General features: G+C 29.1%; 1 protein-coding gene across 3 annotated transcripts in view; it reads left to right on the forward strand.

Annotated features, from left to right (window-relative positions):
- The window catches only part of Atg17 (autophagy-related 17), a 114,811-nt gene that overhangs the window by 88,181 nt on the left and 740 nt on the right, over positions 1-25,890 (forward strand). For all 3 annotated transcript variants that reach the window (XM_067267231.1, XM_067267230.1, XM_067267232.1), the window contains 10 exons: positions 1,709-1,805; positions 4,776-4,991; positions 5,070-5,172; positions 11,198-11,279; positions 13,737-13,832; positions 14,031-14,076; positions 15,783-15,830; positions 17,956-18,020; positions 20,507-20,634; positions 23,559-23,629. In XM_067267231.1, the coding sequence (XP_067123332.1) occupies positions 1,709-1,805; positions 4,776-4,991; positions 5,070-5,172; positions 11,198-11,279; positions 13,737-13,832; positions 14,031-14,076; positions 15,783-15,830; positions 17,956-18,020; positions 20,507-20,634; positions 23,559-23,629 (952 nt within the window). The remainder of the gene's footprint in view (positions 1-1,708; positions 1,806-4,775; positions 4,992-5,069; positions 5,173-11,197; positions 11,280-13,736; positions 13,833-14,030; positions 14,077-15,782; positions 15,831-17,955; positions 18,021-20,506; positions 20,635-23,558; positions 23,630-25,890) is intronic.

Below are 25,890 nucleotides of genomic sequence, written 5' to 3' on the forward strand. Positions count from 1 at the left end.
TTTTTGGAACAAATAAATCATAAGATTTTTCATTAAAATAATTTTATTGCAAATGCTCTTTCTGCTAGTTTATCTTTCTTATTTTTTATTTTTCTAATAAGTTATTAGATAAAGAATTTTTAACGTAATAAATTTATATATAAAAATTTTTCAAAAAACATTAAAAAATGTTGTTATAGTTTTTTGTTAGTCATACTAGGAAGTTAATAATAAATTACATGCAGGCTACTTTTTTCAGTTTATTTCTGTTGAATAAATTTTCTTGGGAAATATTTTTGACATTATCGATAAAAATTTATTTTCTTATATTTTATTCATATATGTTTATATAACTATAATGTGAAATCTGGAAGTTAAAAACCTAGGAATTTCTAAATTTTTTCACTCCAGTTATAAACAACTTAATCAACAACATTCCATACCCGGGAAATTATTGACCCTCGAATGGCAACGATTGTCCCCTAACTATCAACAAACCGTTATTCCTTCGGAGCAGGTAGATCATCTTGCACGATGGTTTATAGTTAGCGTCCGAACTAGTCGTTTATTTAATATCCCGGGAACACCTATGGCCCTAATAGTGATTCGTTTTCGATCACGTGACAAGTTTTCCCATCCAAAACTTATAAAAGACGCTTCCTTCCCCCCCTAAAGGGCTCCTTCGTCTCGCTTTTACGACGTGCACTACGCCATCCGCCGGACTCTCAAAAAGTTTCTAAGTTCTTTAAGTGCCATTGCCCTGTGTACGAATTCTAAAGCTCTACGTGACATCGGCCCACTAACTGACTCTCCATCAGCCAAACTTTATCGTCACTTCGGAGTGAATATCAACCTACCGGGATTTTCACCGGACTCTGTCTATTACGGACTCGTTAAGAGGTATGAGCATATATTTGTAAACTCTCTCTTTCTGGACCCCCTTTTTGTTTATGAGGGTAGACGTGTAGTTTTGTTTGTTTCGATTTTAATAAATCTTGTTTTGTTATAAAATGGTGTCTTTCTTGACTGTCGGCTTCGCCTTATCGTCGGCCCCAATCTTCCTCCTCATCCACTCGCGTAACGCGTAACGCGCCGACAACGTAACAGCCATCCTTGACAAGTGAGATGCCGGAAAAAGAGGTACGACAAACTCTTACCTCCTCGGGATCTCACACATTGGTGACAATCGAGTGGGTTTCCGACTTATTCGGCACCCCCCCCCCCGATTTCACAATAATGTATACCTAATTCTTGAGAGAGACAGATTAATTTATTTTTCTGTATAAGTGTCTAAATATGACTTTTGAAGTGTTAAAAATTAAAATCAATTTAATATTGAAAACAAAATGGCAATATTAATTTAGTGTCAATCCAAATTTTCAGTTTAATGTTAAATTCAGATTATTCTTTCTGATTTTTGTACTAACAAATTTAGGAAGACTTATCAGAATAAGAAAGTTGAAAAAATCAATGGAAGCTTAGTTCTAATGATAATATGTAGAATAATTAGAATGGAAACATGAATAAAATTCTTTGAATAAAATGAAACTCCAGACATCTGTTTTCCCTGTTTACATTGTAAATGATCAAAACTCTATGTTTTAAATGCTAGTTTATCAGTCTCTCATTAACATTTAGTATTTATTAATTTGTTACAGAAAAACTAAAAACCATAATTTGATGAAATTTGGTTATCAACCATTTTTAATTATTACAATTTTTTTAAAAGATTGCAAATGCAAAAAGAAGAATTTGAAAGACAATTAGAAATGAAAATTATAAAAAGTTTTGAAGACAGCTATGAAGAGAAATTACAAAGATATAAAGTAAGTTATGAAGTTCATAAATAGATATTTAAAAAGATTATTTCTGAAATTTCTTAATAATAACTAACTACAAAATTAATAAATTTTAATTAAAATTTTTAAAATTTAAATAGAGAATGACTTTGTAGAATTTAAGTTTACATAGTTTTATATTTCTAATAATGTGCTCCAAATTATTTAATTTACTTGCTTTCAAAAATGCTTTATTTGGAGAGAAATTAGGCTTAAATAAAATAATTTTAAGCTTTACAGTTCAGTTATTGAAAATTGAATGTTTGTGTGCAAATGTTATTTGGTGGTGTTCTGAAGATGGCTGCAAATTTGAAAATGTTAGTGTCATTTTATTAACATTATTTTATTTTTCAATTTTTCTTCAACAAGTAAATTTTGAAAACATTTATTACATATTTTCCAAAACATTACTTTGTATAAAAAGTTTCATAATGCATTATAATTTAACAAAAAGTAAGAAATTAAAAAGTTTCCTAATTGTTCAAAAACTTACTTTTAATTCATACTTTTTAAAATAATGTAATTATTACTTTTAAAGCTATCCTTTAATCTGCTAATTTTTGAAAGAGCACTGAATTTAATTATTCTATTTTATTTGATACAGTTGGAATGTTTTTGAATTACCGTATTTTACGGACTATAAGACTCACTTTTTTCTTCGAAAAATTGCCTCCAAAATTCAGGTGCGTCTTATAGTCCGTAGCTTCTTATAGGTATTTTTTTTAAAAAAATTGCTTAAAAATTAAGGTGCGTCTTATAGTCCATAGCATCTTATAGTCTGTAAAATACGGTAAATGTTTTTATTTGTTCATGTATGCCCAAATCCATGATAAAAATTTTAAATATTTATGATTTAATTGGAAAAATTAACACAAATGTTTAGTCTTGTATATTTTTTGGATAAAATTTTTTTATCTACAATAATATAGTTATGAATAAAGTATATTAAACGTTCAAAAGTGAATCGTGTATACTATGTCATTATCATAATTATTTTATTTTACTGGAAAATAGCTTTTTCATAATTGTAATGGAAAGTTGAGTCATTCTTTTAACTATTTATTGGATGGCATAGTATAGTTTGGCTAGTAAATTCATAAATATATTAATGGTTTTAACTAAATTTTATGTGATGAGTTAAGACATATTTAAAAATATGATGTATAAACACAAACTGCTGATATGAAAAAAAGTAGTTTATTTTTTAAGTAATAATACAATGATTTTTTTTATTAGCAGTCTTTTCATTAATCCCTTCATTACATTTGTTCCGCCCGAAATGGCGCTTGGAAAACCACTAAGTAATTTATTTTTTATATTGAATAATTATTTCCACTCAAACACAAATCTGACAGCCAAAAAAACTGCTGGGAAATAAACCCCAAAAAGTGTTTTTTATAGAAAAACTATATAAAAAATTTAAAATAATTTAAAATGAATGCTTTTATTTGAAAAATATAGCTGTAAGGATTGTTATTCTTTCATTTAATAAGGTGTGAAATTTCACATGTGCAGTCTACATTGTTTACAAACCAGTTGCCCTTGGGAAGAGCTGGTGTCAGCTTTCCCGAGTAGTTCTCGTGTGCTTCAGGGGAATATTAGTATAAAGCCAGAAAGGTGCTAACTTACCTCATCTATTCAAATATAACACAATATTTTCGATTTTTATGCTATTAAAATACGAGGGGACCGAAAAAAAGGTGCGGGGAGAAATTTTACTGAATAAAAAACAAAAAATACCTGCTGATGTCATAAAAAACATCCAATAGCGTTTTAAAAAATTTTACCGAAGTCAAATTGGTCAAATAGAAGTTTTGAATGATTTAATTAATTTGATTAAAAAACTCCCATAAAAAACAATAGCGTGATTAATTATCTAATTAAAAAATCATCATAAAATATTTTCGTGGCCAAAATAATTCATGAAATTTGCAGTGATTATAGATAACGATGTATATATGCTGATCCATACATTTTTGGAAAAGTTATAAGTCAAGGTCCTTTTTGAGGGCTTCTTAAAGCCCATGCCCAAGATATCTCGGGTTATGGGCTGAAGGGGTTTTTAATTAATCATTTAATATAAATTTTATAGTTTTCAAATATAATTTTAACTTATTAATATTGGAAAATTTAAAAATGCATTAAATTGGAATGCAATTTAAAATTAATTACATTAAGAAATATTTATTTCATTAATTTAATATTCAATGTTATAAGAGTTGTCCAAAGGAAAAGTGAATACATGTCATAACTGGCAAATATTTGCCATAACTGGCAAATATTGCGAATCTAAAAGAAACTCCATATTTGTTTAGGCAAAGATCCCAGCTTCTCACAAGCAGATTGTTTCCCCTTGTGTAGAATTCTGGTGGCTGATGGTAAAAAAATTCTTTGAACCTATTCTTCTCCTTATTGTTTGACATGAATCTTTGCCTTTACAAAGCTTTCTTGAGAGGTCTGAAAATGTGAAAGTTGTATGGCAGTCGAAAAAAGTCAACATCATTTTTTCAGCACTGGGTATTGTTATGAACTTGCAAGGTGCTATGAGACAAGTGTTTCCATTGCTTGCTCATATTCTTTATTTTGGTAGTGTAATGGTGGCACCATGTCTTGTCTCCTGCAACAATATGAATGAGGAACTTGAAGTCTTTGTTATAGTGTTGTTCTTGTCTATAGATGTCGGCACTCCTATTTACTTCAACCACTAAAAATTGAACTAGCATCTGTTGTTCGATTCTGGATTCTTTCTGTAACAAACTTAACATAATTTGCCAATTACTGGAGGTAAAATCTATTCTTGCCAATACTTAATGCAGCCTGTGCCTCACCTACATTGAGCATACCTGCCCATAATCTGGCCCACCAATTGGTACTTTACAAAATGAAATATGATATTTGTACACTTTTCAATTGGGCAATCCTTATATATTAAGTTTTTAAGATTTAATATTTTTATAGGAACAGCTAGATAAGGATTATGAAGAACAATTATTGATAAAACAAAAACAATTTGAACATGAAAAGCAGGAAGCTTTAAATAAATTACAAGAAACTTTGGAAAGAACTCATAAAAATGAAATTGAATCATTGCGGTCACGTTTTAAACTTGCTTATAGTACTACAGCTATGGAACATTCTTCTTCTGAAAGCTGTTTGGAAAAAATGCAACTTGAGGTAAATATTTTAAATAAAAATTTATTAAAAATTTTTATTTAAGTAATATCTATTATTATAAACTTATTTTTTTTATAGAGTGATTCAATGCAATATAATAAATGTACAATGAAGAAAGACCCTTGTATAATAAAGGAGACTAGAAGACAATCTGGAGATAATTTACCATACTTACAAGAAGGTATAATATAAATATATTTAATCAAATATGCTGTTTAATTTAAGTTTAAATTATAAAAACTTCTATTCGTAGAAAGTAATTTTTATATATAATTATATAACGTGTTCTTATAAAATGCTTTTATATGTTTATATTTTGTATTCAACTTAAAAATTATTTAGGTTATGTGACTAACAAATTTTCAACTTAACTGAATTGATAGTTTGTAATTTTGGTAGAATTTCAAAAACAGTAGATACGATACATTTATATGTCCAGATTAATCCAGTACCTGTAATTAAGTACCAAATAAAGTACCTGTACTTAATGCTATTGAAGAGCTTTATTGAGGTTCAAATGCAACCAAATCTAGTATGGCGACATTTTAGGACATGCAGAAGACATTTACACTCAAACTTGTTTTTGTGCGGTGGATAGGGACTGCATAAAAGAAAACGCATTAAAAAAAATTACACAAAACTTTATGAGTAGCTATAAAAAATAGTTTTTGCAACACAATTAAAAAGTAATTGTTTTTATGTGGTGAATAGGGACCGCATAAAAAAAGTCTCATGTAGAAAATACACTCAAACCTGTTTTTTTGCGATTTTTTTTTATTTGTCCGAGAGCAGAAAACTCAACCGATGTGGCGTCGACGTTGATGTCATTTCCAGCAAACTTTTCCATTTGGCCAATGACATTCCAGCATGTCAAACTTTTCCCCCAGCTGGAAATATCTGTTTTCGACTGAAACAACGAATTTCTCGAGACTAGAAAGAGCGAGATTTAAACTCATAAAACTTTCTACTGCGATATTTATAACTGTCAGATTCATCGGAACTACAAAACAATCACGATGAAACTAAGGGAAGTTATTATTAACAGAACAGATAAAAAATCGCACAAAAACAGGTTTGAGTGTATATAAAAAATTAGTACTACAATTCACCACTGGCAATTTTGGCATTTCATGCAACAGAAAAGTAGTTTTTTGCATAAGCATATATTTATTGGGCATGTTGCCAAATTTTGGGTGTAAAAGTGGCCACAACTGCTGAATATCAAATCTTATGAGCCATGATGGTTATGTGAAGTTCTTGTGTGAAGATATTTTCATAAAACAGACTCACAAGTAAGTGCATTTCTTGTAGAGCTGTTCTATGAAAATAATAATAATGCTGTGATTGTACTTTGAGAATTTCACTGTCAAGAATTTATGCTGAGGATCATTGACTCTACAGGTTCTCAGGAGAATGATCACCTTATTTGAGGAAGCTAAATAGTAATTGTCATTTTATGCAGAAGAAAAGATGTTAGAGTTACTAATCCTAATTCAAATAATCCAAATCATTATGCTCTTCAGCTATGTGGTTTATATTTGGATACTGTTTGTACCTGGAAGAATTATTACATGGGCTTAGAGTTATAGATGCACTTTCAAAAAAATAAGACAAGCAACAGAGATTTTTTCCCTCTATATTGTCAATTCCACCATTATTCTTGGGTTTCATATGATAAAATTCCAACAAATACTGCAAATCTGGCATGACAAGATTGCAAATAGTGATTGTCACTAGTAAAAGTCTTAAGGAGTACAAAAATTAAGAAATCTTTGTACCTGTTTAACAGTGCAGTAGAAAATGGTTATGCTGGCAAAGCTATTATGTCACACTATGATTTCTATGTTGTTGTCTAAGTAGCCTCTTTCTTGTCATCAAACTAGCTGACAAAATTTCTGGATTTTAGTGTAAAATCCAGAAATTTTGATAAGATTGAGTGGTGCCATTTCCCAGTACCCAGACATACAACTTTATGAACATTGTGATTTGAGTCTACCAAATGGTTTCAAGAAAGTAGCTGAATGGATGTCCTGTAGAAGCAGTAAGCTAAAGCTGCACAATAGATGAGGATGGGCCTCTCAGAACTGGTTTATAAGAACAAGCTCTAGTGTCATAGCAGTTGTATCCTATGATACAATGAGGAAGACACTGAGAAAGTTAGTATATTATCTCTAAAAGATCAACCACAACCAACAGTTGCTTGCTGCTAATAGGGTAACCTAATACTACGTTTGCACACAATCCACGACTCATTTTGAACTCTACAATCTGGATTGTGACTGTCACTAGTCAAATGTTGTGCTGTTTGCACAGGCAGTCCACTTGAGAACAATCCAGCTATTACACATGATGATAAAACTGACATAACTGTGCAATAAGTCACAAACACCAGCAAACAAAATAGAAGTTTTAGTTAGAAATAAATACAATACTTTTTCTTGCCATTATCTAATAATAGACAGATGTCATCGTCTCTCCAAATACAGTATCTTTTTTATTTCTCTGTCGATAGCTTGATACATGTTCCACCACCAACTTGTATTTTCTTGTGCGTGTGGGATTGTGGGATCTCTCTTATGACTGGATCAAGTTTCAAGAACTCTCTTGAGTTGATTGCGATTGAACCTCATTTCAGTCGAGATTGAAAAGCTCGGTGTGAATGGGGTATAACTTATGTTTGACATTGACTTTTCCTGCCAAAGGCACTGTCATAGCCATCTAGTAAGTTGCCTTGTTGTTCCTGTGATACAATGAGACATATTAATAGATCAGTGAACATCTATAACTGTCACATTTGACCAGGGAAATCCTCATATTTTTCAGGAAATCTCACAATGCTCCAATGTGATATGGATTTACAGCCATGTCCTTGGATCATTTTTCTTTAAAAAGCTAGTCTCTGAGCTTGTTCTGATGGTCCAGAGATACCAAGAGATACTCAACACTCATTATATCCAATTATAACTCCACTTCAACCAAGCTCACATAAGATGGAGTGCCTCCATATATTGGAGCTATATACAGCAGTTTATACAACAATATTTTGCTGATAGGAAATTTATAACTAATCATTCTTATCACTTGGACACTTTATTCTTTGGATTTTGATATGTATGTGTTTTGTTCGTAGGGCCATTCAAAAAGTGTGGTTGCAAATTTGGCATCCTTTAAAAGGACAGAATCACACTGCACATGAGAAGCATCACAGTGGATCAATTATAGTCATGCTTTGAACACACTGTTCATTGTCTTCATGTTTTACACCAGCGGTTCCCAACCAGTCCATGGACCACCAGTGGTCCTCAAGAGCTAAAATATGGTCCGCGAAAGATTTAAAACTTTTATTGATTTTAAATTATTATTCCCACATTGATACAAATTGAATTTAATTTTTACTAAAAATGCTATGTTTTCTATTATAATAGTACTGTTGAAGCATGTTACTCGAGTTTAACGATTACTTATGTTATAAGTTTTGATTAAAGTTTATTTTTCTTAAACCTTGTGGTCCCTGCTAACAACAATGAAATCAAAGTGGTCCCTGGTCAAAAAAGATTGGGAACTGCTGTTTTACACTATCAGAATGGAGATGCATTGACAGTATCCTCTGCATCATTAAGATCTCTGTATAGCATGATGGTTTTGTGCAAATAAATTGTTTGTTGCTTGCATACCTAAAGTGCAGTAGTAGTGAATGTTAGTACTAATTTTTTTAATGGATATGTTTTGCTATTTAGAGGATGTTATAATGAAATATTGTTATTGTATTCTTATGAGTAATAAGTTATAAATATTATATCTTGAAATTATGTAATATCTAAAAAATAATGATAAATTACAGATGTAAATCTAATAAATATTTTTTAAAACAGCTATTAAAGAAATCAATAATACAACTTTACTTCCATTTATGGAACTAAGATAGTTATGGTGATAGTAAATTTCAGATCATGCCTTCTGATTTCCAGATCTGTGGTCCATCAAAAAGAACACTTTATGACTCTTTGAACTCAATTTAAGTCCATTTACTCGACAACTATTTACAAAATGTACAGCAATATTTCTTGCTTGCTTTTCACAACAGTCTTAGGCTAGGCTTATTTCTTCTTGTTCCAATGGTTACATTACCATATATCTAAATTTTAGATCCATTGGCTGACCAATTTGGAGCTGGATGGGTAGCTCTCCATCAGGTCTGTCTTGGTTGGCACACCTGTCTCAACTTGTTTGGGATGACTTGCTAACTGGCCTTTTCTGGAAAATGTGATGAATCTGGATGAATGAAAGCTTGAATTGGCTTGTCACTACTTGATTGGCCTTCTTGACAGTGATCCTCAAAAAAGTTAATTTTATAAATAAGGTACCCCCTAACTGGCTAGATCTCAAAGGGAGGTCACATCATGACTTCCTCTTGTCAGCAGTAGATGTCAAACAAATTGCTAGCCTTACAATCAGTGGAAAGAACTGGTTAAAGAATGTATTTTAAGCAATTAAAACAAGCAAAACTAGTATACTTGAAATATAGAACATTATAAAAGTTTCAAAAAAGGAAATAACACAAATAACATAAAACATCATTAATAGAATTTATGAATAAACTGTGACATGAAGTACTTATCATAGATGGTGTGAAGATTTTGTCAGAATAATTGATATGAGGGCTGTTCGGAAAGTTTGTGGCCTTGCCTATATGCAGCGCTGCGATCAATTTAATTTTTGGCAGGAATAATTCAGCCATCTTTGCTAAAGATACGATATGAATTTCCGCTTGATTTGTCGTAAAGTTTTGCCACAAGAGCTTAGCAGATAGTCAGTGTGCAAATGCTTTGTCAAAAATGGAGAAGATAGAGACTCGTGTGGTCATAAAATACCTGACGAAAAACAGGTTGATCCCATCTCAAATCAAAGCTGACATGGATGAAGTTTTGGGAGAGTCTGCTCCTTCGTACACCACTGTAAAAAAATGGACAGCCCTTTTTAAATCTGGCAGAGAGAGTGTGGAAGATGACCCTCGCAGCGGACGGGCGTCAACTGCTGTCACTAAAAAAAATATCGACAAAGTTCACGATTTGATGTTAGCAGATCGAAAACATGTTTGAAAACATTTGCACGTTTGAAAACATTTGCACGCAGCACGTTTGAAAACATGTGAGATAGCTGAGACAACAGGCATCTCTGTCGACCGGGTGCACCACATCCTAACCAAAAATTCGAATATGACGAAGGTCTCAGTAAGGCGGGTGCCGCATCTGCTGACCACCAAGCAAAAACGTGTTCACACTTTGATGTCAAAGGAGTGTTTGGACTTCTATCAGAAAAATCCACAGGATTTCTTGCGTCAGTTTGTGACTACCGATGAAACGTGGATCCACTATTACACTCCTGAAACAAAAGAACAGTCGAAACAATGGAAAACATCACAGTTCGCCACCACCAAAGAAGGCAAAGACAGATCCATCAGCGGGGAAAGTGATGGCCCAGTTTTTTGGGATGCTAAAGGAATCATCTTTATTGACTAACTAGAAAGAGTAAAGACCGTCAATGCTGTCTATTACTATGACATTTTGGAAAACTGAAGAAAGAAATCAAAGAAAAGAGGCCACACTTGAAGAAGAAAAAGGTTCTGTTCCACCACGATAATGCACCTGCACATTCTGCCAGAATCACTAAACAAAAGATAAACGAAATTCGCTTCCAATTAGTTCCACATCCACCGTACTCACCTGATTTGGCCCCCAGTGACTTCCACCTTTTTCCAAACCTAAAAAAATTCTTAGCTGGAAAGAAATTCCACTCAAATGATGAAGTCGTCTCTGAAGTGAATGAGTATTTTGCACACCTTGACAAATCGACCTATTGTGATGACATAAAAAGCTAGAACATTGCTGGAATAAGTGCATTGCTAACAAAGGAGACTACATTGAAAAATAAAAAAAGTTTTAACATTATTTTGTTTTTTTGTTCTATTTGAGGCCGCGAACTTTCCAAACAGCCCTCGTATAAACCATCCTGATATAGATTTTTTTTAAATTGTGAATGTAGTATTTTAATTTTCTTATTTGATGGAACTTAGAATAATACAGTTCAGAGGGGATCCGAAATATGTTTTCTGTTTTAATTTATAAAAAATTAAAGAAAATTAAGCTTTTCTGAAAAAATAAAATTTAATTTTTTTAAAAATTCTTAAATATTCAACTGTTTTTTAGAAATGCCCATGTTGGAGAAAATTGATATTACAGAAATGAACCAACTTTTATCTGACGTTATTCAAAGAGAAAAAGAAGCAGTGTGAGTATATTAATTTGGTTTTAATTTTAATCATAAATCAAATTATATTTAAATTATAAGTTAAAAATTAGTCAGTGTTTGGAGTCAGTGTGTTCAAAAAGCATTTTATTTTATATTTTTTTAAAACAATTTGAGAATTGTTGTTGTTATTTTTTATTACCACTGTATATATGTGGCAATGAGATTATGCATAGGAAAACATTCAGTTGAACTTTTTTGAATTGTTAAAATTAGAGTTGGAGTTGGTGTCGAAGTGTAAGATAGTGTCAGAGTTGTAGATTCTTAAACAACTCCAAAATCCTGTTAATTAGGGGCTGTCCATAAATTACATCCACATTTTTCTTGAAATTTGTACTCTCCCTCCCCCTATTGTCCTAGTTTGTCCAAGTTCCTGTAATTCCCTCCCCTCTTCAGACATCCAACAAAACTCAAAACCCCTCAAAATCTTTATCACTTTATGAATAATAAAATGCATAAACTGTACAAAATTTAATGAAATAAAATGTACGTCCATTGAAGTTCAACCTCTCTTCTTCCTTGTCCTACTTATCATAACCCCCTCCCTTCCAGTGTGGACGTCATTTATGGACAGCCCCTTAGTGTTATATATATATATAACACCAACACCAACTCTGTATACACTTGAATAAACTTAACTCACTTGAATAAACTCAAATTTGTTTGAGTTGAGTTTATTCAACTCAAACAAATTGATTTAATGTAATTTAATCCACATGTTTAAATTACTCCACAGTTTAATGTAATTAAACTAATTACTTGACAAGAATGTAGATTCTAAAAATAAAATTATTTCCAGATTAAAACAGGTAAATATACTCTTTACATCTGACTTTGAGAGACTTAATCAGGCAGACAAACAAAATATCAAAGAAATACTAAACCTTTATTTTTAACAATTCCACTCTCATCAGTTCCAAAACATCCAAATGCATTTTGCCTTTGCAATCAGGCCTCATCAGTGGATACAATTAACTGCCGGTTTCTGTTCTTTTTATGCCGGATGATCTCTTCCCAGCATGCATCTACATTCATTCCAGTATTCAGATTTATTACATTTCCATGATACAAAAATGTTCAATAATTCTTTTCTTAATACAATTTTTAACTTTATACACTATATTAACATTATTTATGTCCTAGACAAAAATATTATATTGGAGAAACAGGAAGAAAGTTGGAAATATGGTTAAAAGAACATGAAGTAGCTATTAGGTTAAAAAGACAAGAATCACTATGGTATTTACATTGTAGTAAATTTAATTGTAAAATAGACATAAATAATGAGACCTGATTGCAAAGGCAAAATGCATTTTGATGTTTTGGAACTGTTGAGAATGGAATTGTTAAAAATAAAGGTTTAGTATTTCTTCATTATTTCGTTTGTCTGCCTGATTAAGTCTCTCAAAGTCAGATGTAAAGAGTATATTTACCTGTTTTAATCTGGAAATAATTTTATTTTTAGAATCTACAATCTTGTTAAGAATATTATTACTGATCCCATTGTTTTAATTTTTACTTGTTGATACCCATTGTTTTAATTGTTTTTATATAAACTAATTACATTAAACTGTGGAGTAATTTAAACATGTGGATTTAATCAAGTATGTAATTTCTGTTGTTTCAGGTTTCAGAATTAAACCTGTGTTTAATACTGTATATACAGTGTGTGTGGGTGTATATATTTATATATTCACATATTCTCAGGGTGGTAAAGAAAGTTACTTAACACTCCTGCTACAGAATATAGAATGTACCCAAAATGAATTTGCTCATATCGGGAACACGTTAGACTAAGCGGAAACATTGATATGTGTTAAGCAGTGGTCATACCTTGCGATTTCCAGCCTTGCAGGTGACTGCAATTGCAACAAGTGCAAGTTGCGTGCATTTTGTCGTGGTCACATTGTTTGTTGGCATTGCAACTCAGTAACATGTGATTTTATAATAAACCAGTAAAATTACAGTAGCTTGTTTTTAACTACTTTCGTGAGTTTACTGACAGTTTATGTTCTACTTTAGAGTATTTACAGAATTTTAACCACTTTTCTTATTAAAATGGCAAGCAGTTCCTTTCTGCAATGAATAAAAGAAAAAAAGGCAATCATTTTGTTAGAACTGACAAGACTACACAAAGAGAAAAATAAGAGAAAATGTTCATGCTCAGTTAACACTTGGCAAAATGAAAATCAATGGGCTAATACCATTACTAATAAAATGTCAATTTAATCATTAAAAATTTAGATATAGAAATAAATTTTCCTTAATCAAAAGTTTAACATTGAGATGATGATTGTATTTTTTCCTCTTTAGTTAATGTTTCTAACAATTTGATTTTTAAAATTATATAGTTTATTTTTTATTTGTAGTTTTACCAAATATAATAATACTTTTTTGGAGGTATTACTTTAATGTTTAGTTTCTCTGAAATTATTTTAGGAAAGAAAAGGAAATTTTAGAGATAAAAGTTGCAGAATTACATCAAAAATTAATGGAAATGGAAAACAAAGAAATTTCATCAAAATCAACAATATTGTAAGTAGAGATTAGAAATAAATATTTTCCTTATTCAACTTGATTTTAAAATATTGCTATTTATCAGTTTCATTTTCTTAGTCTTAATTGATATTTTCAACACACAACTAAAAATGAAAAATCATTGAAAGTAATTAGAGTAAAATTTAAAAAATGTTATCTTAAATATTTAGAAATTTATTTTTTTTTAATAAACAGGAAAGATGAATCTGGAGTTGAAGACCACACTTATGAATTAAAGATGGTAAATATATGTTCTTTACTTTTAAGTATGAATAATCAATAGTTATATGAACACTATTTATTTTTAATTATCATCATTATTATTATGTTGTGAATGTCATGCTCAGTTGAAACTGGTGCTGGACTTAAGTCAAGGCATATCTACCAAAACAAGTGTAACATTAAGCTTCTGTGTTATTGATATATGTGTCAATGTCTAGAAACATCCTAACATGTGATATGTTCAATATTGTGGCTTTCTGTATGCCATATATATGCCAGTAAAAGAGAGGACAATAGGCACAATAAATATAAAGGTTGCCCAAATGAAAAGTGGACTCCTGTCAGAACTGGCAAGAGATCCCAGTGTCTCACAAGCAGATGGATGCCCCTCGCGTGGAATTCTGGTGGCTGATGGTAAAAAAAATTCTTTTGACCCTTGGAAGGTCTTTTAAGGGAAACTGACCCTTCCCCCTTGGCAGATTGCCTATCCTTCACTTCATTGTTCAACAAGAAGCTTTCTTGAAGGTTCTGAAAATGTGAAAGTCGCATGACAGTCGAAAAAAGTCAACATCACTTTACCAGCACTGTGCAACATTACTGACTTGACAAAGTGCCAGGAAGGATGAGTGTTTCTATTGCATTCTCATGTTCTTCATTTCAGGAGTGTAATAGTCTTGTCTCTTGTAACAATACAAAGGAGGAACTCAAGGTCTTATAATATTGCTCTCATCTGTAAATGTCTGCACTCCTATTCCCTTCGGCCTTTAAAAACTGAACTACTGCTCGTTGTTTGATTCTCAATTCTTCCTGTAACAAACTTAACATTAATCTGTCAATTACTGGAAATGAAATCTATTCCTGCCAATACTTAATGTAGCCCATGCTTCACCTTTGTTGAGCTTACTTGCCTGTAAGAGGGCCCAACAATGCAACAATTACTTTGCATGATGAAATATGAAGTGTCCAGTTTTCAATTGGGCAATCCTAATACACTATCCATCTTCTACAGTTGCCTTATTTCTTGGGCAAGTGGATTGTACTTGTTGATTTTTTGAGATGAGGATATTGTTGTGAAAATAAGTGATGTAACTGTTGTCTATATGTTATCATATCTGTTTTGAGTTTTGTGATATTGATGATAATGAAGTTTGATGTGTTTTATGAAGGATGATAAACTTGTTCATTTCTGATGTCCATTTCATGTGTTGGCATGGTTTTACCTGCCTTAGTGATATGTGGCTGGATTGCCTCAGAAACATTAAGGTTAGGCTGGTTTCCCACAAATGGTATGGGCATAGCACTAACCATACTTGACCAGTGCTGCTCTTATCACTGTGAGGCCAAGAGAGAGTATGACATATTTTTTGAAAACAAGCTGCTGCTAACTCACAAGCATAGACCTTGTTAACCTAGGTAACATCTGAGCTGGTATTACACTTGAAACATGTTATAACCATGGTTAGATCTCCACAGATGTGAATTCAGTCAGTCACTCTTGGCTTCATTTCTCCCACAGACCTCACTGTCATGGGTGACCCTACCAGGAGCAGATGCTCTGGCCAACATAGCTCTGTGGTTCATCAGAATTACTGAGCTCTCTCACCACAGCAAGACAAGAGAGTTTATTATTATTATTTTTATTTATATTATAATATATATTATTATATTATAGTATTAATATAATATTATAATATTAATTTTATAATATATATTATTTTTTAACAGAAGTTACAAAAGAAGGAAACTGAACTTGAAGAAATGAAACAAAAATTAGTAAGTAAATCTTTATTAATCTTAAGACTATATGTGGACTGTTGAAAAGTTTGTAACCTTACACAGAATTGACACTGCAATTACTATTGACTTCAGCATTCAAATTTTTCATCTTTATAAATTTTACGTGTTCATATTAATCATCTATCAAATTTTGTTTAATATCCTATTAAAGTAAGTGTGTCAGGGGTTTTTTAAAAAAATGAAAAATTGAGAATAGTGTTATCGTAGATTACTTTGTCAAGCAGGGTATGACTCCAACTGAAATTAAAACTTACAAGGATAATACTTAAGATGAATCTGCTCTATCACTTCTAGTGGTAAAACAGTCTGCAACTCTATTTTAACATGACAGGTACAGATTGGAAGACAACCAACAACAGCAGCAAAAATGAAGCATCAAAAAATCCATTGTATAATGTTGCAAGATTACATAGAAAAATTATATAAAATCAAAAGAAAAATATTTGAGAGAAATGACCAAGAAACAGCTGCTGTTTCATCAAGATAATGCACTAGTGCACATAACCATGATTCTGATGGCCAAACTTCATAAAATTTTTTGAATGCTGCTATTTTCTTAATTTTTGCTTGCTCATTGTCAAGATTTTCTTCCTTTACTCAACTCAATTAACAGAAGAGTGTAAAAGCATTTCTGCACTATTGGTTTTTAGGTTTATTTTGGTTACAGCAACATGACACATGGGCAATCTGCCAAGGGGGAAGGGCCATTTTAAAGGCTTTCCAAGAAGTAAATGCCTCCTGGGAGGTCTTTTAAGAGAAACTGGCCCCTATTTAGGTGTTACTAATGTGAACAAAATCCCAGAAACTCCATTCAGTCAGCTTGTTGGTGAGGCATGAAACTACCATACTACCCATAACTAACTACCAGTGTTTAGTGATTTTATCCACTTGGCCACTGGTGGGTAACTGCACCACTGGATTAAAGGCTTTAGTCTTAGAGGAGAGTATATTGAAAAATAAAAGCAATTTGTTATGTCTTTCTATGTTGGCCACAAAGTTTTCAACTACTCCACATAAATAATTTAATATAGAATTATGGTGATAGATTTTTATAAACATGCTTAATGGAGTTTAAATATTTCAATGAAAATTTAGAACGTTTTTTAATTGGAATTAATATATTTTCCTGTCATTAAGTTGAACTGTATTAATTTGAATCTCTCACTAAATCAAATTTTATTTGTACCCTGATATAACTCCATATACTCAATGCATCTGTATCTTTAGAAGTTGAATTGGTTTTCAGAATGTTTTGATAATACAAACTCTATAATTCTATTAAATTTATTTCATTCCCGATATGTGCTTTCTGCTAAATTTTCAAGAGATTAAGATGAACTTGAAATAGAATCAAACATTTAATTTACATACTGAAAGAAACACAGTTACTTGACCTGTTACTATCTGATACAGAAACATAGTTACTTGAAAGTTACTATTTGATTAAGATATAAGAAACTTGCAGGTTAGCTTTCCTGAACTTATTTTGTTTTATTCATCTATTATTCTTAAAATTTATAAATAAAAAAAATATTTAAAATTAATAAAACAACATATACAGTATTTTATAATTGTATAAATAATAATGATATATATTTTAATTTATTTTATTTTAATAACAAAACAAAATAACTAAAAAATGCTATGCAATGAATACTGTATTGTACTTAGGAATAACCCATTAAAGTAGAAAATGTTGTATCAACTAACAAATATTAGATTATACAATGAAGAGTCTTCTTTGTCCTTGTTCACTTCCAATAAAAGGTCGACTCCACTGTAAGACTGTTATTTTCCTGAAGTGTAAACAAGGACAAAGAAGACTCTTCTGTATAGTCTAATATTTGTTAATATTTACAATTATTGTCCTGGCCATTTTTATAAAATTTCATCAACTAATTAAGAAAGGAATATAATTATGACTAATAATTGAGCCAAATTATATGGATAAGATAGTAGTAAAATTATCATTGTTGTCTTATTATATTTGGAGTGATTTGTTTCTTCTTGAAGATGAAAATGAAAAATATTATTTAATCTATTTAATTTTTGTTTAGGATATTTCTATTCATCTACTAAATTTGAATTATTGCTATTTTAGGCAAATTATGATGCTGCTATAAATCCTCAAGTTCCTATTTCAACAGATAAAGTGTCAGTTTTAACGTAAGTAGTGTATTTCATAAACTAATAGTTTATAGCAGTTTTTCTCAACTCTTTTTGACCTTTAGTCCATTTAGAGCTTAATATTTTCTGTGGTCCCCCAATAGTATCTCATTTTCAAAAATTTTGCATTATAGATAGCGTTAATAACATTAAATCACATAACTTTCAATGTTAAAATTCAAAACAAGTGTACACATAGTATTGCTATGTATAGGCTAATTGTTATTTTTTAAATTGTTAAGATTAGTTCCACATTCAGTTTTATGCCTGTTTCAGAGAAGAACAAATGGTGGTGTTAAATTGAAAGTTTTACAGTACATGCATTCTGTATAATGCAATAGATCTATATTTTAATAGTAAACATTCTTTGAAAAAAAAAGAAAACAACATGCTTTGCATACATATGCAAGATTTGTTATGTCTTTGTTTATAAGAAGTAAATGTATGCATGTTGTATAATAAGAAATAAAACATTTTAGGTTCAAAATTTATTTATCAAGTTTTCCTTTGTGCTTTATTTGAATGTGATAATTTACTTATTGAAGTTTAATTGTTTACACATAATTTTAATAATTTATTCTGATTGTGGCCCCCCCTAGAGTTTGCTCTGGCTTCCTGAAAATTTGTTTTTGGCCACAGTTCTCTTGAAATTTTTGTGGTCCCTGGTTGAAAAATATTGGTTTATAGCATTAAAATTAAGCTTTAAAGAATAATCTACTAAAAATATATATTAACATATTTATTTATATCCAATTCTTATATAATATATAAAATATTATATAATATATTTTTAGTTACTTTTAAAGCTATTTATTTTCATACTTGTTTTTTAAAAAGTCAGAAAATAATTATTAAATTGTGTAGTTTTACAGCTTTAGTAATCAATGCTTAACTATCTTAATTATATTTTATAATTATTATTTTAATGACAACATTTTTTGAAGAATATTTTAAAATTTATAGTATTTTAAAAAATACTTTCAAAGTTAACTTCATATTTTCATATATGGGGTTCCTACCTGGAAAGTCAGGAAAAATCAGGGAAAGTCAAGAATTTTCATTAGTGTTTCGAAAAAAGCCTTGGAAAGTCAAGGAATTTGTCAAAAGTTGTCAAAAAGTTAGGAAAAGTCAGGGAATTTGTCTGCATAGCAGCCTTGTTAATTATGTGTATGGAATATGGCTGACCAGGTGTAGCCATCTGCAGGCAGCAAGAAGTAATGCTGCAACCTTTATTATGCATATACCATTATTTGTTTTTCTATTGAAAGCATTTTTAGTGTTAGAGGACACCACTAGATGTACAAAGCCATCTTTATAAAATTTTTGTCTTTCTTATATGCATAACTACTTTCCTTATCTGATATCATCAAAAACATCTTCCAAAAATACTGAAAATTTTTCTGAGGTGCACAGTGCTGAACCTCGCACAATCACATAATGAATTAATTTTAATTTTATACATGTAATAAGTCTTACTTATTGTTCTATTGTATTGTAAGAATATATTTTAAAATCACTCAAAATCAGAACTTTAAATTACATGAAATTGTTTAAAACAAAATTTTTAAAAAATTAATGTTTTGACAGTTAATACAAATGTTTATTTTTACTGAGTTGAAGATCAGTTTTAAAACTAACATTAATGTTTATGTGAAGAATTATTATACAATGCAACACTGAGGAGAGCATTTGAAAACTCCTGGGGATGAAACAGTCCCTAATATAATATACTGCCAGATCAATCAACATTTTTAAATTTTAAAAATTTTTGAGATTTTAAAAATGCTTTATCATGAATTTGAGAGAGAAATTTGCAATACTCTTGATAATGTAATGTGGATTCAAATTTTTCCAAAATATTTTAACCCTTTCTGAACTCATACACAATTATCCTTCACACCCTCAATTTGAGGTAAGGTGTTGATTTAATAGGGATAAGGAGAATTGATTTAAAAAAAATGAGAACAAATTGTGAAAATTGATAAATAATACCAATAAATTACAAATATTTATTATTTTTTATTTTAATAATTTTTATTGCATAACAAAACATAATTTCCAATTTCTTTCCAGTTTATTAAAATTTTATAAAATTTATTAAGGTATAAATTTATACTTTTGTAATGGACTACAGAATTCATTAATGATCAAAAAATAAGTAATGGTTTTTTCACTATTTTGAAGCCATATAATTTTATAATTGTGGATTAATAACAGGATAAACTACTTTTATGTGATAGTGTTTAATTTTTAATTTTAATAATTCAGCAATTATAAAAAGATGAAATTGTTAATTAGAATAAAAAACAACTAATTAAGAATTTGTTTCTAAACTTTTAAGAGTTTAGAGGTCATTTATTAGAATGTTCATTTCAAAACAGCTAAATAGATCAGTAAAATTTGTTATAATAGGTGAATTTACTATATTGTGTAACTTTTCTTATAATAATCTTTTAAATATATATATATTTTTTTTTAAATTTTAGCTGTGAAATTGGAGATGTTGTTCTGCTGTGTTTTGATGAAAAACATGACAATTACATGGTATTTTACTTGGGACCAGTTTTACATTTCTTACATACTGAATGCTTGGAAACTTTAGGCTTTAAAAATGGTAAGAGTCTTTACATAGAAATTCTTTATTACACATAATTTTACAGTTAGACAGATTATATTATTTCACTTTTGTTAATTTAATATATTACTTTATATTATTTTATTTGTGTATATAAAGTAAACCCTTGCTAACTCAGACTAACAGGAGTGAAGATTGTCCAAGTTTACAAAAATCTGAGTTAGTGGCAGGTTTTCTCTGATGCATAAAATGAGAATATGGATATACAGTACTGTAATTTATGATCAACTCAATGCAGAAATTTTACTGAACTAGTAGGTTGTACTGTTGAATTTATTACTATAGGAAATGAATTCAAAAACTTTCATGTCAGTGCAGTATACATACATCTTAAGTACCACACATTGGTGGTATTACTAATCAACTACAGTACTATAATCTATAATACTATACATAAGTACTATAATACATGATGTTGCAAAGACTTCCGGATATTAAAAACACTTGTTAATTATAATTTTTCTACTGTCAATAAGTTTTAAATTGCTATACAGTTTTTCAAAAAATTTTGTCTGAGCTATACAAAATCTGAGTTGGCTGGGTCCAAGTTAACAGGGATTTACTGTATATATAGTTTTATTTTATTTGTATTATAGATATTTATGCATAGCTACATAATTTAATATAAAAGTTTGCTATTGAAAATATTTTTATTGGTATATAATGTATAGTTTGCTTAAGAGTTGCTCTCTATGCTTGATTTAAAATTTTGATTTTTATGGATATGATGCTGGATTGTTTGTTCTGAAAACATACATCTTAAACCAGACTTTTTGAGAAAGTGAAATTAAATTATTTTCTGTTTAGTTACAATAGTTAAACAGTGATAGTCATGAAAAAAATAAATAAAATTAATGTTAATATTATTTATTAGTAATCAATTTATGTACTATTTTATTTATTACAATTGATAACTAATTTATTGAATATTTAAAAAATTATATTTTCTATTCTTGTAATGGAAACAAAATCAATTACAATTAACAACTAAAAAATTTATAATAAAAATACTATATTCCCTCAATTAAACCCTGGGATTTAAATAAACTTCAGTTTTTGAATATGGGTAATGTAGTTTAGAGTGACAGATAAGAAATTTAACTAAAATTCTATCTCTTCAAAACTGTCTAAAGTCAGACAGCACTTTGTTGGAATCAGGATTTTAACTACCATCTTCTAGTTCAATCTTGCCATCTTCAGTTTGAATTTTCCTAATTACCATTCAGCTGATAAGCTCTTCATTTATGAACTTGATCATGACTACATTCAGTATTTGACATTTATAATTTTATTTCATAAAATGTCACCATATATTTTGGAGTAGAAAGGATATTGAAATGGACATGAATAACATAAGAACTGAATCAGATGCTGAATTAGGTCAACTATGAAAAGAGTAATTATTTTAAATGTTATAGCTGTAACCTATAAATACATATAAATATACAAATAAACAATTTTAATAATTCTGAAAAGGTATGAGTAATTAAAATAACTCTTGATTTTTACACACTTGTCTCTCATTGCAAGGTTATAAATCCAGAGGGATATGTATGTTTTAAGAATAAACACCATGGAGTTTAATTGAGGATATACAGTACTATTTTAAAATAAATATGTGAAATAAAAAAGTATCAAGTAACAAATTGATAGTTTTTCAATAAATGCCAAAAAATTTTAAAATATATAAATTTATCAAATAAAAATAGTAGATGAAATAGATAATTATAAAAACCAATAGTAGAAAATGTATTAATTTAATATAGTATTGCAATTTTGATTTGATAGTTACTTTTCCTTTCTATACCACTCATATACATCCCACTTTATAATTGTGAGCTGATAGCATATTGCCATACATTGATTAATAATTGGAATGATTTGGACAGATAATTTATTTGACAGTTATGGTTTATTTTAATTTTAAAACGTTTTTCTGTAGAATAAATTAATCTGTAGATTAATATACTTATATACAATAGATCATTCATACAAAACTTAATATTAATTATTTCTTTTTTTATTATATTTTCATATTGTAATAAATATTAGAAACATTAATCTGGGGGTTGGATTACTTGAGTTAGTTAATGGTTTCAAAATTGACAGCTTATGTTTATGTTGATTTTTTCGTAGTGAATGTTTATGGTTATCTTTATTATTTGAATTACCATAAATTCATAATATATTACTGATTGGAAAAATTTATTTAATGAAAACTATTTTAATAAAAAAATATAAGAATGAGAAAATAAATATTTATTTATTAATGATGAAGTACTAGAATAAATTTTTAGGAAAAGTTCAGTTTTATTAGATTATATGAGTTATTATGAATATTCACACAATCTCTAATTCAATCCTCAACAAAATGATTAATGAAACAATTGAACTTTTTCGAAAATTTTTTTACAATGGTTTTTAGTCATTGTTTTGTTAAAATATTTAATAAATAACTTTTAATTTAAAATATAATATTTATACTTTGTTTTCATTTTTGTCAAAAATTTGTTCATTAATTTTATGATTTGTATTATCAGTTATTCATATCAGATAATCTACTAAATTATTTACATAAGCGTTGATTTTCTTTTGTGAAAATAAGTTTATACTATTTAATTATTGCTTTAGCATATTTTTAAGTTTGGAATTATAGTAATTTTAGGGTTTAAAAAAATTAAATTATAAATTTGAGTGAAATATGTTTATTTTGAAAAAAAAAGAAGAGAGAAAGAAATTAAAATTTGAATTGCCAATTTTCTAAATTTTAAAAATTGTCAATTAAATTTAAATTTAAAAGTAATCATAAATTGATTTTATGAAGAATCAAAATGTATCTCTAATATATGTTTAATTGCAGTTTGTTTCAGGATGAAAGTAATGAAATGTGTTGTATTTTACAGTTTCTGATGAAAATCGAAGGACATGGGCATTAGCTGAAGTTATTGAAAAAGAATATTGTTTAGCAAAAAAGGCAAGTTAGTTTTTAAAACAATTAGTTATGTTTGAAAAACATGATGATCATTGCTATGTATTAAAATAGAATGTCGAAATAATTGAGGTAGAACAATTTTGGATAACTAACCACATTCTATAGGAGATTAAAAAGAGATGAAATTTTTTAAATCAAATTATAATAATTTTACTTTATTTAAGGAATTTAATTTTAATTCTAGTACCATAGTAAAAAAAGTTAAGGTATACAAATTTAATTCATACAAATAATGAGAAAGAACAAAAACATGTCTAATTATTAAAAACAAACACTGTTATCTACAGTGTAGTCTTACTGATGAAGCATTGAATTCAAAATAAAAAATATCTAATAGTAAAATTAATATTAAATAAAATACAGTACTCATAACTGTAATAAATAATTTTTACATTTTTTTGAAAATCGATTATTTTACTTTGTTTTACACTAGTATTGATAAGGAGATAGCTCAATAGTGGGCCTACAATTGTACAGAAGGTTGCTGACAATTGTTATTGACATAAAAACTTTAATTTCTGGAATAAGTAGTGTATGGAGTTGATTTTGGATAAATGATTTTCAGATAATTGATGCTTTACTATATTTAAATAAAAACACTTCTTAGACATTGTTTCTAAATAGAAACAATGTCTAAGAAGTGTGACTTTTAATCAATGTCTAATAAGTTTGACTTTTAATTATTTTAACTTGCTATGATAATACACATAATACATGATGATAATATGATAATATATAAGCTAATTAGGAAAGTAGTTTACTGAGATCGTACTTTCTAATTCTTGTATCATATAACAATGATTTACCTTGTATGATGATATATAATGGTAGAAACAAAACTGCTGTAAAACAGTTTATATCATGACTGATTTGATAGAAACAGCTAAAAAAAAATTTCAAGTTTCAGATGATTATTTTACATTAAAGTACTTCTATGGTATTAATTTCTGATATTCATGGTGTTATATCATTTACTTGGTAAATGCAAAGATACCCAATCTGAAAATTGTGATGTGATATTACATTTTCTTGTTGCTTTTAAAAATGTAAGCATTGGAATTGGTAAGAAACCACTTTAATTTCCCAGATATTAAAAATCATGTTGAGTAGTGTAATTTAAGATGGACTGGAAATAGTCCGTAAATATTTTCAACTCAGATATCTGAATTATCACTATTCACTTTTTATCATTTGTATTGTATATGAGAGTAATTTAGAATCAGCATACCAGATATATATAATGTTGTAGAATTAATTCAGTTAATGATCATATTAAAAATAAAAATTAAGTAATCTTTAATTTTTATTTTCATTTATACATAAAAATTCACATGATGTTTAAAAATCTAAATTATATACTATATTTTCTGTAATAATAATCCATGTCAATATTCTTCTAGTAATAATCACTTGTCTAACTTTTAACATGAGCTAAACTGCACAGGACCTAAATAACAGTTGATTGATTTGAACAGTTATTGATGATTGAATATTCAATAATATTGAACACCATTATGATATTTTCCAATATTGAAATCAGAAAAATTAATATTGGCCATTATCATTAGTAATGTTTACTGATATCAGGCATTATCAATATTTACAATGTCAAAGTTATTTAAGGTAGTTAAAGTACTTCATTCAAATTATTGGGCTGCAATTTGAAAAAATTGTAGACCTATATACTCCCACTGTCATCTGTCTCTTTCCTTAATCTTGAGAATGGAATTAGATAGATGAAAGTCAAGACTTGATATGGTTTAGGGACAGGAGACTCTGATTAACTATATACAAACTTCTGGTTTGCACTGGGGGTCACATTTTACTCTGTTCAGGAGAAAATTTTTGAATTGAAATAGATAGCAATAGTATCATGCTGGTCTTCTAACACAGTGTTCCACAACCTTTTTCTACTTTCGGCATACTCATGACTCAACATGGCACACCAAAATGTTATTCCCCTCAAAAATGTATGATATGATACTAGTAATAGAATTACATAATGCCACTAACCTATTATTATTATTATCATTCTTATTCTTATTATTATTAAACAGACATCAACACCTACGAGAAAATTTATTTTACATTTAATTTCTTAGAATACATAAAAATGTGTAGCTTGTAATAAAGAATAAACAAACATCATCTCATTTCATCAGTGCTGTGGCAGAGAATGAAATACAAGCATAAGAAGCACAACAACTGTAATAAAAATATATAAATAAAACTTGACAATTAAT

This window comes from Centruroides vittatus, unplaced genomic scaffold, assembly GCF_030686945.1.
Source record: "Centruroides vittatus isolate TY-2023 unplaced genomic scaffold, ASM3068694v2 contig_299, whole genome shotgun sequence".
Lineage (NCBI taxonomy): Eukaryota > Metazoa > Arthropoda > Arachnida > Scorpiones > Buthidae > Centruroides > Centruroides vittatus.